We start from the raw sequence: 20,310 nt of genomic DNA, 5'->3' as shown, positions 1-20,310 counted from the left end.
GGAGCTTTCAAATTGGGCAAAAGGTCATGGTCCTCCATGCGGCCTGGCAGGGCCCGTATAAAGCGCAGGTGTGCGATACCACCTACACTATAGCCAGCTGCGAGAATGAGGATGGAAAACGGACGTTTCATATCAATATGCTCAAGGCTTATAAAGAAAGGGCAGAGGAAGTGACGGCCATATGTGCCCCAGCAGGGGAGGACACAGAAGCCTTACCCTTACCAGACCTGTTAGGGGGTGACGGGGAGACTAGGAACATAGAGTTGGTCCAGCTGGGGGAACAGTTGGGACCCCATGAGCGGGTTGAAGCCAACCTCCTGCTGGAAGCCAAACAGGTCACGTTTTCCCAGGAACCCGGGGAAACCCAGTTAGCAATCCACAAGGTGGACACTCCAGGGCAGGCGCCCTTGAGACAACCTCCCTACCGCATTCCTGAAGCTGTTAGGGACGGGATGCGGAGAGAAATAGAAGAGATGCTTCGGCTAGGAGTAATAGAACACTCCAAAAGTCCTTGGGCCTCACCTGTGGTCTTGGTACCAAAGCGGGATGGCACGACCCGCTTTTGTGTGGATTACAGGCGGCTCAATGACAAAACGGTAACCGACGCCTATCCGATGCCCCGGATAGATGAGCTGCTTGACCGCATATCTAAGGGGATGTATCTGACCACTATTGACCTCTGTAAGGGATACTGGCAGATCCCCTTAGCAGAAGATGCTGTCCCCAAGTCCGCCTTAATCACCCCGTTCGGCCTATACCAATTTCGGGTTATGCCATTCGAGATGAAGAACGCGCCGCCACCTTCCAAAGGAAGGTAGACCGCCTCCTAGATGGACTCCAGGATTATGCGTGTGCATACCTGGACGACATCGCCATCTATAGCGATACTTGGGAGGCTCATCTCGAACACATAGGGTCAGTGTTAGATAGGATTAGGGGGGCCAGTCTGACCTTGAAGCCTGACAAGTGTCACATTGGTATGGCGGAGGTACAAAATCTGGGTCACCGGGTTGGATGTGGTAAGCAACGGCCAGAGCCAGCTAAGATCGAGGCCGTTGCTAATTGGCCCACTCTCCGTACCAAGACACAAGTCATGGCCTTCTTAGGGACAGCCGGTTATTACAGGCGTTTTGTACCCGACTATAGAGCCCTGGCCAAACCCCTGACCGACTTGACCAAAAAGAAGTTACCCCGACAGGTCCTGTGGTCTCCGGAGTGTGAGGTGGCTTTCCAAGCTCTAAAACAAGCTCTTGTCAATGCCAATGTGTTGGTTGCCCCAGATCCTAACAAGCGCTTTATCGTCCATACAGACGCTTCCATGTTCGGATTGGGGGCAGTTTTGAGCCAGGTCAGAGAGGACAGGCACCATATATGATCATACACACACCAGTCATATGTGTTAACTTATAAACCTAGAAAAAAAAAGTTTTTTCTATATGGAAATATTATAGCTTCGTGGTATAGTTGTCTACCATGTATGTAGAGCTCCTCAGTTCAAGTCCCAGGAGAGGCTTACATAAGGATTTATTTTCTGATATTGTTTACTCTTTTATTTAAAACCATATTAAAAGGATATTCTATAATAAATAATATATAATCATATAATAATATTAATGATAATAAAAACGCCTTTCAATATTCAGAATAGTGTTTGGTTGTTGTTTTTGCTATAACCTATTACTGGTTTATTCACAGACACAATATATGATTATAAAGAAACCAGAAATATTTATTAGCTTTCTAAAAAACATTCTCAATATGATAAGGACATAGACTTTTCTCATGGGATAAATGTGGAAGAAAATAAATATAGAGAGTTGTGAATAAAGCAGTAATGTGCAGATTAGCTTTCTGAGCAGATCACAGTGTGGTGAAGCTATAGTACATAGTGTATATGATATGTAGATGCTAGCAGACAGCTCATGGATAGGGCTCTGCCCTCAGCATGTCTATCCCTGTCAATCAAGGGGAAGGGGAGTGTGTAGAGCATGGGGTGTTCCATAGCAGTGCTCAAAGGATTCAGCCCTGCCTCCTGGTGCTCCAACTTCTCATTTTCAAATTAATAGAAACACAGATCTCTCTGCAGCTGTTTATCCTACAGCGCCTGCGCCGTTGACATCACATCTACACCCGTTGCAGGCGCATTGAGGATGGAGCGGCCGCCTCTCAGTGCGCCTGCGCCGATTGAAGACAGGCACGGCGCAGGCGCGATATTTGGAATTCAAACAGGGCCAGCAGAGAACGATCCCGTTCCCTGGCCCTGTCAATCACAATGCGGAGGGGGCGTCTTTAGGATCGGAGGATGCGGCTGCTACCAGCAAGTAGCCGCCCTACTTGCTGGTAGCAAAGTAATTTGCATATTTTAAAATTACGTTTTTAACAAATTCTACTGAACCGAAATGATTATTTAGCTTATGTATGCAGAAATCGCACTATAGGGATTATAAGTAAACAAAAAAAATAAAAAAAACGGTTTAGTGGTGTAAGAGGCAGCCCTGATCATCCAGCAACATTTACAACACATATATATATATATATATATAGCAGACTGTCATGTTTCCCTCCAGCCACCAGAGGCCACTGTGGCTGAGTAGGACAGTGAGAGGAGTTGTTTCCAGAGGACAAGGAGTTAAGTGTTTTTCCCGGGCTGAGCAGAGAGCCTGGGCTGAAGGTGTCTGAGTACACAGGAAGAAGGACGCTGTGCACTGAGAGGGAGATCCACAGGGAAGATTAGAGCGATTTCTCCCTGCCTGCTGACACAGTATCTGGGACATTAGAGTGTGTTTGCTCTCTGACTGAGCTGATGTGTCCTGGTGTAGAAGAGAGACTGCTGTAGTGTGAGGCACTTACCAGAGGAACTGTGAGTGAATTCCAGGCCCTGCCTGATTACACATCCAGAGCTGCTGATTATCTCTAACCAGAGTTACAGAGACTACAAAGAGAGGCCAGAGCTGAGCCACGCTGAAGCAAGCAAGCAAGCAAGCAAGCAACCAGATCGTGACCCAGACTGTATCTGCCTGCATGTGCCGGACACCGAACTGTGAGTGCACTGATGCTAACCTGAGCTAGGACATAGTGGAATAGGATTTAGTTTAGTGCACCGTAGAGGTGCACCCCGGGTAGCGGGGACAGATAGGACTACCTAAAAGAGAGTAGCCTGCTATTGTCTGTACTTGTGTTTGTGATTCATTTGTGTTCTTTATGCAAATTTCCATTATCTTTATTGTGAATTCTCAAGCTGTTCATATTGTAAATCTGCTTCTCCGGCAGTTAGAGTTCTCTTTTAATAAAGCCGGTTTCTACTTCAGCCTCCTTGTCTGCTGCACTGTACTTGAGTCCTGCTCTACGGTCTCTTCCTCTGCTGACCGTTACAGTGGGGTGACAGAAGCCCTTTAAATACCATGGATAATATACAAAGCAGTTTCCTTAATGATAGAGATTTAGATTATAATTTCTACCTCAACATTTAGGTGCAGAGGGTGAGAGGACATGGAGACACACCATATATACACTGCAATAAGGGCACAGTATGATGGTGATATCCTGATACGAGAGGGAAGTCAATGATGCTACCAGTGGGGGTGGGGTGGGAAGGAGGACCATGCTGCAGCTAGTGGGGTGGGGTGGAAGAATGCTGCTGTCAGTAGGAAAGGAGTGGAAGAGGGTACAATGCTGCAGCTAGAGGGAAGGGGTGGGAAAAGGAAGAATGCTGCTACCGAGGCAGAAGGATGTGAAGGGACAGTGCTACTGCCAGTGGGGGACAGATGAGAAAGGGAACAATGCTGCTGCCACTGCAGGATAGGTGGGAAAGGGATGTTGCTGCACTGAGGGATCTGTTTGGCACTATTGAGGAAGGGGTTTTGTGCTGCACTGTGGTACGTGGTCCAAGTGGGGAAGTACTTTCTTTCCTTTATGGTGTGATTAGGTGTTTCTTTGTTTCACTTTTATTTTCCTTCTTGTGTTAATCGTGTGGTTTTACGGAAGCAGCGGAGCCGCTTTGCATAGCTCCCATTTACTACAATGGCAGTCATAGAACCAGGGGTGCGTCAGCCTGTTAGGCTGTTTCCATGACTTTGGCAACTGGAGCTATTGCTTAGTCGGATCTCGCTATCGAACGTTGAGATAGGACAACCCCTTTAAGGTAGTAGAGAGGGGGGCTGAGTAGTGGTGTTTTGGTGCCAGGGCTGCTTTTTAAAGGAAACTCTTTTATATATTGATGACCTATCCTCAGTATAGGCCAATAGTATCAGTATGGCGGGGTCTGACTCCTGGTGCCCCCACCGATCAGCTGTTTGAGGAGAAGGCGACGCCCCATTGAGCGCTGCAGCCTTGTCACAGCTTACTAAGCACAGCGCCTTCGATTGTATACTGGCTGTGCTTGGTATTGCATTTCAGCCCTATTCACTTGAACAGGACTGAGCTGAGCCCAGGCCATGTAACCAATGAATGTGACATCACTAAATTTGGAAGAGGCTGCAGGGCTCACCGGAGCACCGTGGTCTCTTCACAGCTGATCGGCGGGGTGCTGAGAGAGGGACCCCCACTGGTCTGATACTGATGAGCTATTCTGGAAAGGACATCAATGTCAAAATGTCAGACAATCCCAGTCCGGCCCTGCAGCAGCCATATCACAGTATATAACTCCTGTGTGGCCTCATTTTCTATTAAAGGGGTAATATCATCACAGACAATGGGGGCATATCGCTAGGATATGCCCCCATTGTCTGATAGGTGCAGGTCCCACCTCTGGGACTCGCACCTACAACGAGAACGGAGCGAGGAGAGCTGTAGCTGGAGGACCCCGGATTTCCCGTGCACCCGGCCCCTGCTCCTATTTATTTCTATGGCCAGCGCTCGGCTATTTTTGGCAGCCCCATAGAAATGAATGGAGGGTGGCTGCACATGCGCAGTGTGCCCTCCGTTCATTTCCCCGCTCTGTTCCCATTGTAGGTGCGGGTCCTAGAGGTGGGACCTGCACCTATCAGACAATGGGGGCATATCCTAGCGATATGCCCCCATTGTCTGTGATGGGAATACCCTGTCACCTCTACTATGCTACCCTCACTGAGCGTTTCTAAATGTTCATTGTGTTACCCTAAACATATAAATTACACTTTTAATTTCATTTGCAGATGAATTAAATAAGTATTATGCATTTTTGTACTTACCGCTTTTATGCAAATTACCATAAAAGAGTCATATCGTACTTGTGTGACCAGAGATCTATATAGAAAATCTCAGGGGTTGGCAGCACCACTATCCCACAAAATAGGTTACAAACCAGTATATAGGCTTCGAGCCAGATGGTGCACGCAGATAGGGATCCTGACTGGGGGTCCCAATTCTTCCAGACACTCCAATAATCTGCAGCACTCGCCAGTAGTTGGTGAAAGAATGGTGATTTATTCACTCAGACAGCCAGGCTGTAACCTGGCTGTCTGAGTGAATAAATCACCATTCTTTCACCAACTACTGGCGAGTGCTGCGGACTATTGGAGTGTCCAGAGATCTAAATAGACATGGCCAGTTGGATTTCTGATAGGTCACGACTAAGAACATGTTGACGTTCATTTGGAACACTGAGGTGATGCTGTCACTGTATGGATCTGTACTACACCGAATAAAGGAACCCAGAATATTTTCTAACTTCGATGCTGGATCCATTGCTTTATTTCTGATCAGAGAAGAGTCATATTTTCAAGCTCTGACTCATCTCAGGTTAATTTGCTTATGTATCAAATAGTTTTTTTTTTTACACAATAAAAGCACACAGAGCTATGGGGACTGAGTATTGCGGATGTGCTAGTGGCCATCTAGCAACCCATGTCCTCAGCTCTATACCCAAAATCCAGGTGACAGGTTCCCTTTAAGTCTATTCCTAATAAGAGACAAGAGGAGGAATCCTTACCGTCTCTGGAAGCTTTATTATCCATTCCTGAACCTCGTAAGATGATAAAATCCCCTGAAACATAAAAAAAATCCTTTATTACATTTCGGAGAAACCCCTTAAGCAGCGGCAGATTTTCCTCCCCACATTCTGATGAGGTTTAGGCTACTTTCACACTAGCGCTTTTTCCTGCATCCGGGAGGGTTCAACAGGAACGCTTCCATTACTGATAATACAACCATCTGCATATGTTATGAACGGATCCGGTTGTATTATCTTTAACATACCCAAGGCGGATCCGTCATGAACTCCACTGAAAGTCAATAGGAGACGGATCCGTTTTCTATTGTGTCAGAGAAAACGGATCCATCCCCATTGACTAGGATTGTGCGGTTTGCTCTCCGGTATGAGAACGCAACCAAATGGAACTGAATGCATTTTGGAGCATGAATGGGGACAAAACTGAAGCGTTTTTTTCCTGTAATGAGACCCTATGATGGACCTCAACACTGGAATATAGAAACACTAGTGTGAAAGTAGCCTTAGTGTTAAAGGGGTGTCTCAATTCTGCAGATGGCATTTATCATGTAGAGAAAGTTAATACAAGGCACTTCCTAATGTATTGTGACTGTCCATATTGCATCCTTTGCTGGCTGGATTCATTTATCCATCACATTATACACTGCGCATTTCCATGGTTACGACCACCATGCAATCCATCAGTGGGGGTCTATAGGCACTACCATGGTCTCGGCCACCAGAGAGGCTGATGCTTTTTCCTATAGTGTGCAAGCACAACCACCAATGATGGATTGCAGGGTGGTCGTAACCATGGAAACGCGCTGTGTATAATGTGATGGATAAATGAAACCAGCCAGCAAAGGAGGCAATATGGACAATCACAATACATGAAGTACTCAGGGTACGGTGATAAGCCAGGGAAGAAGAAAAATAAAAGAGTTTATCAGCGGCGAAGCAAGGAAGAGTCAAGGAGACCTTGAGTGAAGAAGAACTCAACTCTAATCATGATCAACAATGTGTTTCGGGGGTTGGAGTGACCCCTTCCTCAGGTAAGTACATCAACAGCAGTGGTGCACCTCAAATAGACGCAGACCAGGCAGCTGCTAGGAGACCCCTGTGGGAAGGGGGCCTGCAGTAGAGGATAGGCCACGCCCACTACAGGTATCGGCTAAACTTCATGCAGGAAACGGACCTTCTGACGTCACTGGGTCACATGACATTCTCTTGTCACATGACTTTTGAATAGAAGGGTTGAAAGCCAGAGCAACACAACCCACTTAAATAACTACCTGTGAGAGGAGACCATAGGACATGGTCATGGAGAAGGACCTTTGGTGATGTCATCATCACCATGTGACCAGGGCAGTGTCACGACCATGTTTATGGCCGTGACTCCTTGGGAGCCGCATACAGTTGCCCGCGGTTTGTTTTGTTGTGTCAACCGCAGCTGGGGGCACTTTGCCGTCTGCCTCAGGTGCGGTTGCCGCGGACAACAGGTATGTGTGCGGTTGCCTTTGAGTTGTGTGTGTGTATGTATGCACTCTGAATGTTTGGTGTGCACTCTGACATTTTCCCTTCTTCTGTGGCTGCCCGTGGCAACGTTTGGCGTTAGTACATGTGGTGGCAGTGTCTCGGCCTTTTGGCCGGCTCCCAGGACACCTTTGCCACACATGTCGTTGTCAACGGTAACAGCTGCAGTGAGTGTTTTTTATTTAGATTTTTTAAAGAAAAAAAAGTTTGGACACAACAAACCAAACCGCGGGCAACTGTATGCGGCTCCCAAGGAGTCACGGCCATAAACATGATGATGTCATCATCATGTGACCTGTGTGATTTGGCTGTGAGGGGGTGGAACTTATGTGCGGTGCCTGGAGGAGAGGTTAGTGGTGTCCTGGGATAGTCCATATAACATACTAGAAGAGCTGAGAATTGCAGTTCTCTCCTATTATATCCCTCTACTTGTAGATTCAACTTATGCCCTAGTACAGTCTGGTAATGCTGGGAATTGTAGGTCTTATTATAGGTAATATATATACAGTACAGACCAAAAGTTTGGACACACCTTCTCATTCAAAGAGTTTTCTTTGTTTTCATAACTATGAAAATTGTAGATTCACACTGAAGGCATCAAAACTATGAATTAACACATGTGGAATTATATACATAACAAAAAAGTGTGAAACAACTGAAAATATGTCATATTCTAGGTTCTTCAAAGTAGCCACCTTTTGCTTTGCTTACTGCTTTGATGAGCTTCAAGAGGTAGTCACCTGAAATGGTCTTCCAACAGTCTTGAAGGAGTTCCCAGAGATGCTTAGCACTTGTTGGCCCTTTTGCCTTCACTCTGCGGTCCAGCTCACCCCAAACCATCTCGATTGGGTTAAGGTCCGGTGACTGTGGAGGCCAGGTCATCTGGCGCAGCACCCCATCACTCTCCTTCATGGTCAAATAGCCCTTACACAGCCTGGAGGTGTGTTTGGGGTCATTGTCCTGTTGAAAAATAAATGATGGTCCAACTAAACGCAAACCGGATGGAATAGCATGCCGCTAAAAGACGCTGTGGTAGCCATGCTGGTTCAGTATGCCTTCAATTTTGAATAAATCCCCAACAGTGTCACCAGCAAAGCCCCCCACACCATCACACCTCCTCCTCCACAGTGGGAACCAGGCATGTAGAGTCCATCCGTTCACCTTTTCTGCGTCGCACAAAGACACAGTGGTTGGCACCAAAGATCTCAAATTTGGACACATCAGACCAAAGCACAGATTTCCACTGGTCTAATGTCCATTCCTTGTGTTCTTTAGCCCAAACAAGTCTCTTCTGCTTGTTGCCTGTCCTTAGCAGTGGTTTCCTAGCAGATATTCCACCATGAAGGGCCTGATTCACACAGTCTCCTCTTAACAGTTGTTCTAGAGATGTGTCTGCTGCTAGAACTCTGGGTGGCATTGACCTGGTCTCTAATCTGAGCTGCTGTTAACCTGCGATTTCTGAGGCTGGTGACTCGGATGAACTTATCCTCCGCAGCAGAGGTGACTCTTGGTCTTCCTTTCCTGGGGCGGTCCGCATGGGAGACAGTTTCTTTGTAGCACTTGATGGTTTTTGTGACTGCACTTGGGGACACTTTCAAAGTTTTCCCAATTTTCCGGACTGACTGACCTTCATTTCTTAAAGTAATGATGGCCACTCGTTTTTCTTTACTTAGCTGCTTTTTTCTTGCCATAATACAAATTCTAACAGTCTATTCAGTAGGACTATCAGCTGTGTATCCACCTGACTTCTCCACAACCCAACTGATGGTCCCAACCCCATTTATAAGGCAAGAAATCCCACTTATTACACCTGACAGGGCACACCTGTGAAGTGAAGACCATTTCAGGTGACTACCTCTTGAAGCTCATCAAGAGAATGCCAAGAGTGTGCAAAGCAGTAATCAAAGCAAAAGGTGGCTACTTTGAAGAACCTAGAATATGACATATTTTCAGTTGTTTCACACTTGTTTGTTATGTATATAATTCCACATGTGTTAATTCATAGTTTTGATGCCTTCAGTGTGAATCTACAATTTTCATAATCATGAAAATAAAGAAAACTCTTTGAATGAGAAGGTGTGTCCAAACTTTTGGTCTGTACTGTGTATATATATATATATATATATATATATAATTTTGTTCATCCTTTTTCGAAGGTACACCTGCACACTTTAATCATTTGGATGATACACACTAGGGCTGCAACGATTAATCGATGTAATCGATTATATTCGATAACTGGATTCGTTGTCGACGAATCCAGTTATCGAATAATCGCCGATTCGTTGCTATTCGGGCGGGCGGGCGCTGCATCTTTATTTTACCTTTTTACAATGACGCTCCCGCTCCTGTAACAGCCAGGCAGAGCGGACGGCGGCGTAACGTCACTCAATCACGTGACGCGCCTGCTCCGCCTCCTTCATTCATGAAGTGGGCGGAGCAGGCGCGTCACGTGATTGAGTGACGTTACGCCGCCGTCCGCTCTGCCTGGCTGTTACAGGAGCGGGAGCGTCATTGTAAAAAGGTAAAATAAAGATGCAAGCGCCGGGGCTGTTAGGGGGAAGGGGGGTCTGTGTATAGCACTGCTATGGGGAGGGGGGAGGATCTGTGTATAGCACTGCTATGGGGAGGAGGGGGGGTCTGTGTATGGCACTGCTATGGGAAGGGGGGTCTGTGCACTGTTATGAGGAAAGGGATCTGTGCACTGTTATGCCCATAACAGTGCACATATCCCCCTCTCCATAACTACGCCGTCCACAGATCCCCCATAATAGTGTCGTCCACAGATCCCCCATAAGTGTCGTCCACAGATCCCCCATAAACGCCGTCCACAGATCCCCCATAAACGCCGTCCACAGATCCCCCATAAACGCCGTCCACAGATCCCCCATAAACGCCGTCCACAGATCCCCCATAAACGCCGTCCACAGATCCCCCATAAACGCCGTCCACAGATCCCCCATAAACGCCGTCCACAGATCCCCCATAATAGTGTCGTCCACAGATCCCCCATAAACGCCGTCCACAGATCCCCCCATAAGTGTCGTCCACAGATCCCCCCATAAGTGTCGTCCACAGATCCCCCCATAAGTGTCGTCCACAGATCCCCCATAAGTGTCGTCCACAGATCCCCCATAAGTGTCGTCCACAGATCCCCCATAAGTGTCGTCCACAGATCCCCCCATAAGTGTCGTCCACAGATCCCCCCATAAGTGTCGTCCACAGATCCCCCCCATAAGTGTCGTCCACAGATCCCCCCCCATAAGTGTCGTCCACAGATCCCCCCCCATAAGTGTCGTCCACAGATCCCCCCATAAGTGTCGTCCACAGATCCCCCCATAAGTGTCGTCCACAGATCCCCCCATAAATGTCGTCCACAGATCCCCCCATAAATGTCGTCCACAGATCCCCCATAAGTGTCGTCCACAGATCCCCCATAAGTGTCGTCCACAGATCCCCCATAAGTGTCGTCCACAGATCCCCCATAATAGTGTCGTCCACAGATCCCCCATAAGTGTCGTCCACAGATCCCCCATAAGTGTCGTCCACAGATCCCCCATAAGTGTCGTCCACAGATCCCCCATAAGTGTCGTCCACAGATCCCCCATAAGTGTCGTCCACAGATCCCCCATAAGTGTCGTCCACAGATCCCCCATAAGTGTCGTCCACAGATCCCCCATAAGTGTCGTCCACAGATCCCCCATAAGTGTCGTCCACAGATCCCCCATAAGTGTCGTCCACAATTTGTTTTAATATGGCCTTTGAACATAATTTTTCAAGTAAGATCATATAAACCTCTGTTTTGTAATTTTGTCGTTTTTCCCGATTAATCGATTAATCGTAGAAATTAATCGGCAACTAATCGATTATTCAAATAATCGTTAGCTGCAGCCCTAATACACACCTGAATTGATTTTTATTGTTATTAATGAATGTCTCTATATACTATATACTGAATGAATTGGGGACATTTTTCATGTCACATTATTGCACGTATATTTTTTTTGATATGATAGAATTGTGTTAACATTTTTTTATATTGTCTATTTTATGATTTATGTACACTAATTGTAATGATTGTAATTGGCACATCAATTGTTTAATTATGGGTCTGTGCTTAAATATGCACAGTGCACAACCTACCATGTCACTGCTTGAGGAAAATCCCATTGAGAGGATTGAAACGTCGCACGCTGGGTGAATAAAGTCTTTTTATTTTTCTACTACGTGGATGTGCTGCGGAATTTCTTTATTCTATATATATATATATATATATATATATACACACATACACACACACACACACACACTATAGGTATATAACTGGCTGTATAGTTACAGTATATAACCGCAGCTTGTCCTGTGTGTGGACGGTATGTGGTCAGGTATATGACCGGCTGTATGGTTACAGTATATAACTGCAGCTTGTCCTATGTGTGAACAGTATATGGTCAGGTATATGACTGGCTGTATAGTTACAGTATATCACCGCAGCTTGTCCTGTGTGTGGTCAGGTATATGACCGGCTGTATAGTTACAGTATATAACCGCAGCTTGTCCTGTGTGTGGACGGTATGTGGTCAGGTATATGACCGGCTGTATAGTTACAATATATAACTGCAGCTTGTCCTGTGTGTGGACGGTATGTGGTCAGGTATATGACTGGCTGTATAGTTACAGTATATAACCGCAGCTTGTCCTGTGTATGGACGGTATGTGGTCAGGTATATGACTGGCTGTATAGTTACAGTATATAACCACAGCTTGTTCTGTGTCACACCCCGGATTTTCTTCATTCAGTAGTAACTCCCTGGACCTGACCTAGAACTGGATCTTCCTGGAAGTCTGTGCCCCCTCATATCAAGGAGCAGTGTGAGACCCCCACCATAACACAGGAGACCCTGTATATACAGTATATAAGAGATGAATGTCTTACCCGAAAGCCGTACACAGCGTATAGAAATACAAGATCTCCGGAGAAGAGGAAAGTCCAGTGCAGAGGGAGGAGAATCCTGATGATAACCCTATAAAGGTGTGAATGATATTTAGTCTCCTTACAGATTATTGAATGTAAAGAGTCAGTGTCTCAAGGAATATATTAAGAATATTTCTTAAGTATAATAAATATGAGCACAATACGGTGCAGGAACAGTCTAAAACAAGTATAAAACACAATTTGCAGTCCAGTCCAGAAATGTGTATGTTTTGCTGTGGGCCCGGCAGCTACTATACATCTTTATATATATATGGGTCCATAAAATCATAAAAAAGCAGGAGTATCCCCCGTACAGTAACATAATACAATAGCAGCGCTCTGATCGCTCCGCAGTGTCGGATAGATAATCTTCCTGAATATATGCAGCAGGTACCTTACCGCGCTTTATGTCCTGTGCGCTGCTTTAAATACAACTTCTCAGCTGCAGAAGGGGCCACGTACATGCGCCGTGGCGCTCTCCCGTCTGCTGGGTGCTGTAGTTCCACAGGACTTCTATATTGCGTATAGTTGTGCAGTCCGTGGAGAGTCCGCCCGTTGGTGGTGGCAACGTAATGTTTTTCTTGAGAATAGAAATGCGATTTTTCTCAGAAGTTCGGGCTCTTGCTTAATAAAATGTAGTTCAGTCACATGCTTTTCTGGCCTTCAGCCCCTTCCTCAGTAGCCACAAAATAAGAGCTCATGCATGTATGTATTTTGTGGTCCGCAAAATGTGAATCTGCAAAAATACGGATGATGTCCGTGTCCATTCCGCATTTTATGGAATGTAACAGCTTGGCAATAACAGAACAGTCCTATCCTTGTCTGTTATGCGGACAATAATAGGACTTGTTCTACTTTTTCACGGAAGGGACATGCGGAAAAGTAATGCACACAGAGTCATTTCCGTTTGTTTTTCTTTGCAGCCCCATTAAAGTGAATGGTTCCAAATATGGGCTTAAAAAAAAACGGAACAGACACGGATACAAAAAATGCTCGTGTGCAAGAGTCCTAAGTCTGTAAGGACAGAAGCTATTGCCTATTTATAAGTAAAACAATACCTGGACTGGCGTCCATAAAAACCAGTGACAGGCCTCATAGCTGCTAGGGGAGATTTATGCCAGGAGTTTCTATGTCTTCCCTGGCAATCATCAGGGCTGAGGAAGCACCAGGTGCCACAATCAGTCTGAGATAAGAGCCCAGCCCAGACTGTCAGTCAGGGGGGTAGAGATGGCCTTGCGGTTCGCCCGGCAGTAGTTTTGCGGCGAACTTTGCTCGTTCGCGGAACGGGTGAACATATGACGATATACGCTCCCGCCATATTCTTTTCCATTGTGAAGAACTCCATCAGGTGGGACAGGACAGCCAATTGAGACGTTTCAGCACATGGACATACCCCCTACCTTGAAAATAAACCTGATCTGGCCGCCATTTTACATTCAGTCTTTTGCCAGTGTAGGGAGAGGTTGCTGTGTGGAGCAGGGACAGACTGTTAGGTACACAATGCTAGCTAATAGGGCCACAAAAGTCTTTTTATGGACTGGTATAGGTGTGCTATCGATAGGTGTGACATACTGAGGGGTGTAATATACTTATAATACACTTTCTAACATAGAAAGTATATTATAGTGCAGTTGTATTGTACAGCAGTTGTGTGCGGTTTTGCTGCGTTACCGCATCTACACAGAGTGAAAAACACTATTTAAAGAAATACATTTCTACTGGTGTGATTTACCAGTTGCCCCCCCAAAAAACTGATTGAAACAGGGGTGTTATTTACACTAAAATCATTTGCAGTCATTTCTTGTGAAAGAGAATAGGGCGGTTTTTCAGTAATGCACTAAACAGTTAAACGCACTGCACGGCTGCATTCATTTCTGGGGCTTATTTCATAAAAAAATAAAAATACATACACACTGCTGGTGAAAGCGTATATGTCACGCCCTGCCCTGTGGGTATTCTGAGGAGATCTGTCAGAGTTGGGGTTTGAGAAGAATCCCAACTCCTCCCAGTTGTTGCTCTTAAGGTAATTGGTGAGGCCATTTATTCCTCCCTCTCCCTATAGCCTTTGCGGGTTATAGTTCTGCCTCGTGTGAGCTCTGGAAGTTTGGTGGATTGTCTGCTCCAACACATCTTTAGAGAAGTCCTTTTCCCTTGTTCCTTCTGTGTCTGTTTTGACTAGGCCTCTAGGGTGACGCTAGCTCCATCGATTGTTGAAGGAGCTGGGTGCCTCTTTTCCTCTTCCCTACAGCTGAGGGTTTGGTTCAGTGTGTTACAGTCTTAGGTACGTAGGCATGTGAATATCTAACATCGAGATATGCACATGGGCATAGCAGCTTAGGGAAAGTGTTTTAGGGATTGCTAGGAGGTGACCCCTTTGTCCCCTAGCATTTGGGGCCTAGTCAGTTTTTTTGTTTGCTTTGCCGTGTGCTGTTTCCTTCCCTTATCTTTCCTACCGTGACAGTATAGTGGCCTATTTCAATCCAACAAGAAAAATACATTTCCAGTTCACTTTTGCAGTTATTTCTGTTGAAAGCGTAGTGGCCTATTTGAGTCCAACAAGAAATATATATTCTCAGGTCACTTCTTCAGTTATTTCTGGTGAAAGCGTATAGGGGCGTATTTCAGTACTACAAGAAAAGAATATTCTCAGTTCACTGTTGCAGTTATATCTGGTAAAGCCTTTACTGCCGCATAGCAGTAGAAAAAGAAATTTACATTCGCCATTCGCTGCTGCACTTATATCTTGAAAAACATTTATTGACGTATATTAGTAGAAAAATAAAAATATATTCAGCTTTCACTATTGCAGGTATATGAGGTAAAGCCTTTAGTGGCGTATTTCTGTACAAAAAATCAAGATATATTCAGCGTTCAGCGCTGCAGCTTTATGTGGGAAAGTCCTTTTTGCGGTATGGACTGAATTGCATTGTGTTAAAATTTAGTATTTACGTTTCACACACTGCGCACTTATGTCTAGACGTCCATAAGAGTGGCGCACCAATACAAGTGAATACACTATACACTAACCCTGCACAAAAATGCTAAATAATTCACACCAGCCCACATCTATTTACGGTATTGCTTACTGGACACTACGAGGACTTTTCTGCAGCACAGAAACCGCACAAGGTCAGCATCTCGCTCTTCCAGCGCGGACCTACTTCCTCCGCTACATCCCGTTCACTTCAGAAAAAATCTTGTATTCGGCGTTAAGCGCTGCACTGATATGCGGTAAAATCTTTTGTGAATAACTTCCACCTCCTTCATTACCTTCCTCATCTCTTCTTTGACATTGGACACACTAACATTACGCCCCCTCCCTCAGCTATATATCTAAGTGGTTCCTGCACCACCTACGAGCGAATAAAGGTAAATGATACTGCCTGCCTGTTAAAGGGAACTACAGCATGATACCACAATACATTTTATATGACATTTAGCAAGAGTTTAAAATTAAAGTGCCCAAATATAGCACATAGTGGGACACTGCATCAAGATGAATCAGGCGTGGATCAACCAGGATTTCAACACCCCAATGCCTGATGCATCAGACTAGATCATCCATGGTGCCGCACCAACATTTTGACAAAAGAGACCGTTTTCTTCTGGCTACCTGCCTCAGCTACTATTCTGATGCCGTTACCCACCTGATGCCAAACATCTGATGCCAAGTGCTCCTTCTTTTACCCACCATCTTCAGCGAGTACTAGTATTGCCACCCACCTCCACACTGTCACCTTGCCACTCTGTGGCCTACTGATGCCGTCATGTCCACACTATGTCACCTTGCCACTCTGTGGCCCCCTGGTGCTGCCATATCTACACTATGTCACCGTGCCACTCTGTTGTACTATGCTGCTGTCATCTCCACACTATGTAACCTGGCCACTCGCTGGCCTCCACATAATGCTGCCAACTGCATACCCTGCGATTGTGCCACTCGGTGGCCTCCTCATACTGCTGCCACTGCTACACTGTCATTGTGTCACTCTGTGGCCTTCTGATACTGCTGCCACCTCCAGACTTTGTCATTGGGCCACTGTGTGGTCTCCTCATGCCGCTTCCACCTCACTACTTTGTCATAGGGACACTCTGTGGACTTCATGCTAGTCACACCCTTCCCACTTCATGACTGGGCCACTATTTTGGCTTTCGGCCTGGCTGACATCATCATTTATTTAACCTTTCTTCTGATCTGTCAGAAGGAAGGAAAAATGAGACGCACAACAGATCCTGTCTGTGTAGCAGCTGTAAGGCCTGTATGTTCCCATCAGAATTGGCTTATGATTTGGTAGACAAAAGCAGGAGTGGGTACAAAACACAGAAGACATGCAAATATTCCATTCACGTGTCATCTCTGTTTTAGATCCACTCTTGTTTTTATTGTTATTAGAAATACTGAGAAAATGCTGACCGAGTGAAGGCGTATGCTCCAAAGACAGGATCTGTTTTTCGTGGGTTATTGTTCTGACGGATCAGAGGAAGGGCAAATCAATCAGTGACGTCAACACAAACTTACTGCTGACACCTTCTCCACTCTGTCAAGGGGCTCTATTTCTATAAGTGTGTAATAGAACAGGTTTTGTAGACCTCTATGTGGAATCAGCTGACAAGGGTGTAAAAGGAGTGCGCTTCTTATTGACACTAACATCGACCTGTGAGGCAGAGTTCAATTATTAGGCCAGGTTTGGCAAATTAAGTATACTTTCTTAGAATTTAAATCAAATTTTGGTTTAATAAAATGAATGTTAAAATATTTAATACATTTAATACAAACCGGATTCCAAAAAAGTTGGGACACTATATACTGAATAAAAACTGAATGCAATGATGTGGAGGTGCCAACTTCTAATATTTTATTCAGAATAGAACATAAATCACAGAACAAAAGTTTAAACTGAGAAAATGTACCATTTTAAGGGAAAAATATGTTGAATCAGAATTTCATGGTGTCAATAAATCCCCAAAAAGTTGGGACAAGGCCATTTTCACCACTGTGTTGCATCTCCCCTTCTTACAACACTCAACAGACGTCTGGGGACCGAGGAGACCAGTTTCTCAAGTTTAGAAATAGGAATGCTCTCCCATTCTTGTCTAATACAGGCCTCTAACTGTTCAATCGTCTTGGGCCTTCTTTGTTGCACCTTCCTCTTTATGATGCGCCAAATGTTCTCTATAGGTGAAAGATCTGGACTGCAGACTGGCCATTTCAGTCCCCGGATCCTTCTCCTACGCAGCCATGATGTTGTGATTGATGCAGAATGTGGTCTGGCATTATCTTGTTGAAAAATGCAGGGTCTTCCCTGAAAGAGATGACGTCTGGATGGGAGCATATGTTGTTCTAGAACCTGAATATATTTTTCTGCATTGATGGTGCCTTTCCAGACATGCAAGCTGCCCATGCCACACGCACTCATGCAACCCCATACCATCAGAGATGCAGGCTTCTGAACTGAGCGTTGATAACAACTTGGGTTGTCCTTGTCCTCTTTGGTCCGGATGACATGGCGTCCCAGATTTCCAAAAAGAACCGTGACTCGTCTGACCACAGAATCGTGACTCGTCTGACCACAGAACAGTCTTCCATTTTGCCACACTCCATGTTAAATGATCCCTGGCCCAGTGAAAACGCCTGAGCTTGTGGATCTTGCTTAGAAATGGCTTCTTCTTTGCACTGTAGCGTTTCAGCTGGCAACGGCGGACGGCACGGTGGATTGTGTTCACTGACAATGGTTTCTGGAAGTATTCCTGATCCCATTCTGTGATTTCCTTTACAGTAGCATTCCTGTTTGTGGTGCAGTGTCGTTTAAGGGCCCGGAGATCACGGGCATTCAGTATGGTTTTACGGCCTTGACGCTTACGCACAGAGATTGTTCCAGATTCTCTGAATCTTCGGATGATGTTATGCACAGTTGATGATGATAGATGCAAAGTCTTTGCAATTTTTCGCTGGGTAACACCTTTCTGATATTGCTCCACTATCTTTCTGCGCAACATTGTGGGAATTGGTGATCCTCTACCCATCTTGGCTTCTGAGAGACACGGCCGCTCTGAGAAGCTCTTTTTATACCCAATCATGTTGCCAATTGACCTAATTAGTGTTAATTGGTCTTCCAGCTCTTCGTTATGCTCAAATTTACTTTTTCCAGCCTCTTATTGCTACTTGTCCCAACTTTTTTGGGATTTGTTGACACCGTGAAAATTTGAATCAACGTATTTTTCCTTTAAAATGATACATTTACTCGGATTAAACGTTTGATCTGTCATCTACGTTCTATTACAAATAAAATATTGACATTTGCCATCTCCACATCATTGCATCCAGTTTTTATTCACAATTTGTTTAGTGTCCCAACTTTTTTGGAATCCGGTTTGTAATAAAAATTTAATGTTGGGTAAAACAGGAGAGAATCAGCCAGTCTTCTGTTTATTCAATGACGTGGTGTTGCGATGGAGAAAGCATTAAAAAAAAAATATAATTACTCTCCACCTGGAGCCGAATCCTGTCAAGATTGATGCAAGTGCGGTATTGGCTGCTCATCCAGCAAGATACTTCTGGGGGAACCTGCCTGGCATGCTTAGGCCTTAGGGAGTGTCAGAACCTCCCAGGGAGCCAGTAGTGGGATGAGGAACCCACTGGCAGTAAGCAGCTGACAGCCCAGAATGCGGTACAAGTTTAGGGATAATCCAAGAGGGGTAGTCAATGTCCAATCCGGGTCGAGGCAGGCAGCGAAGGTTCAAGGCGGAAGACAGTCCAGGGGTCAGTAGCCGGGAAGGATACAAAGAAACAACAGGCAATAGAAGGATCTGCAGGGAGGGTAGGTGTTCACCATAAGGTGGAATAACTCAGCAATGAACCAGAGCTCAGGCCAGGTCTTTATAGCCAGGGAAGGTAGGAACCACCCTCCCCAGGAACCAATGGCAGGCGAGGAAGGTGGAAGGTGTGTACTGGGAATCTCCCTCAGCAAGGCTCACACCTGACAGCCGGATAATGCAGGAACTCTATGCACCCGGAAATGTGCGAGCAGCCTGTGTACTGCGCACACGCCGTGCACCCGCACCTCGGGCACCAGGTGTTCTACCGAGCTGAAGGGGAACCCGTGCCCTGCGCCGTGCCCGTGGTCCCAGAGTAGGGGTAACACCCCCTGCTTCCTGACAGGGAGAGGCATTACCAGTAGACAGAGGGAGGTGCTCATGCCGCTCTACAGAGCACTAGTGAGACCTCATTTGGGGTATTGTGCGCAGTACTGGAGACCATATCTCCAGAAGGATATTGATACTTTGGAGAGAGTTCAGAGAAGAGCTACTAAACTTGTACATGGATTGCAGGATAAAACTTACCAGGAAAGATGAAAGGACCTTAACATGTATAGCTTGGAAGAAAGACGAGACAGAGGGGAGATGAGAGAAACTGCTAAATACATAAAAGGGAATCAACAAGGTAAAAGAGGAGAGAATATTTAAAAGAAGAAAAACTGCTACAAGAGGACATAGGTGTTAAATTAGAGGGGCAAAGGTTTAAAAGTAATATCAGGAAGTATTACTTTACTGAGAGAGTAGTGGATGCATGGAATAGCCTTCCTGCAGAAGTGGCAGCTGCAAATACAGTGGAGGAGTTTAAGCATGCATGGGATAGGCATAAGGCCATCCTTCATATAAGATAGGGCCAGGGACTATTCATAGGATTCAGTATATTGGGCAGACTACATGGGCCAAATGGTTCTCATCTGCCGACACATTCTATGTTTCTATGTTTCTACTAGAGACAGACAATGAGAAGACGACAAAGCTTCAAGATTGCTTGGAGCCCGGAAGAGTTGTGAATTTAATCAAGATTCAAACCAACCAGGACCCAGTCTCTCCTTCAGGGGTTCCTAGTCATCATGGAATGGAAAGG

General features: G+C 45.6%; 1 protein-coding gene across 1 annotated transcript in view; it reads right to left on the bottom strand.

Moving 5' to 3' along the window:
• The window catches only part of LOC122924266 (NACHT, LRR and PYD domains-containing protein 1 homolog), a 52,401-nt gene that overhangs the window by 16,417 nt on the left and 15,674 nt on the right, over nucleotides 1-20,310 (bottom strand). The window contains exons 3-4 of the mRNA XM_044275204.1: nucleotides 12,375-12,462; nucleotides 5,909-5,962 (exon numbers count right to left, since the gene is read on the bottom strand). Of these exons, the coding sequence (XP_044131139.1) occupies nucleotides 5,909-5,933 (25 nt within the window). The 5' untranslated portion in view covers nucleotides 5,934-5,962; nucleotides 12,375-12,462. The remainder of the gene's footprint in view (nucleotides 1-5,908; nucleotides 5,963-12,374; nucleotides 12,463-20,310) is intronic.

The sequence above is a fragment of the Bufo gargarizans genome, unplaced genomic scaffold, assembly GCF_014858855.1.
Source record: "Bufo gargarizans isolate SCDJY-AF-19 unplaced genomic scaffold, ASM1485885v1 original_scaffold_975_pilon, whole genome shotgun sequence".
In the NCBI taxonomy this organism is placed as follows: Eukaryota; Metazoa; Chordata; class Amphibia; order Anura; family Bufonidae; genus Bufo; species Bufo gargarizans.
The sequence above is the reverse complement of the archived record's forward strand: the minus strand, read 5'-3'. Positions and strand labels throughout refer to the sequence as shown.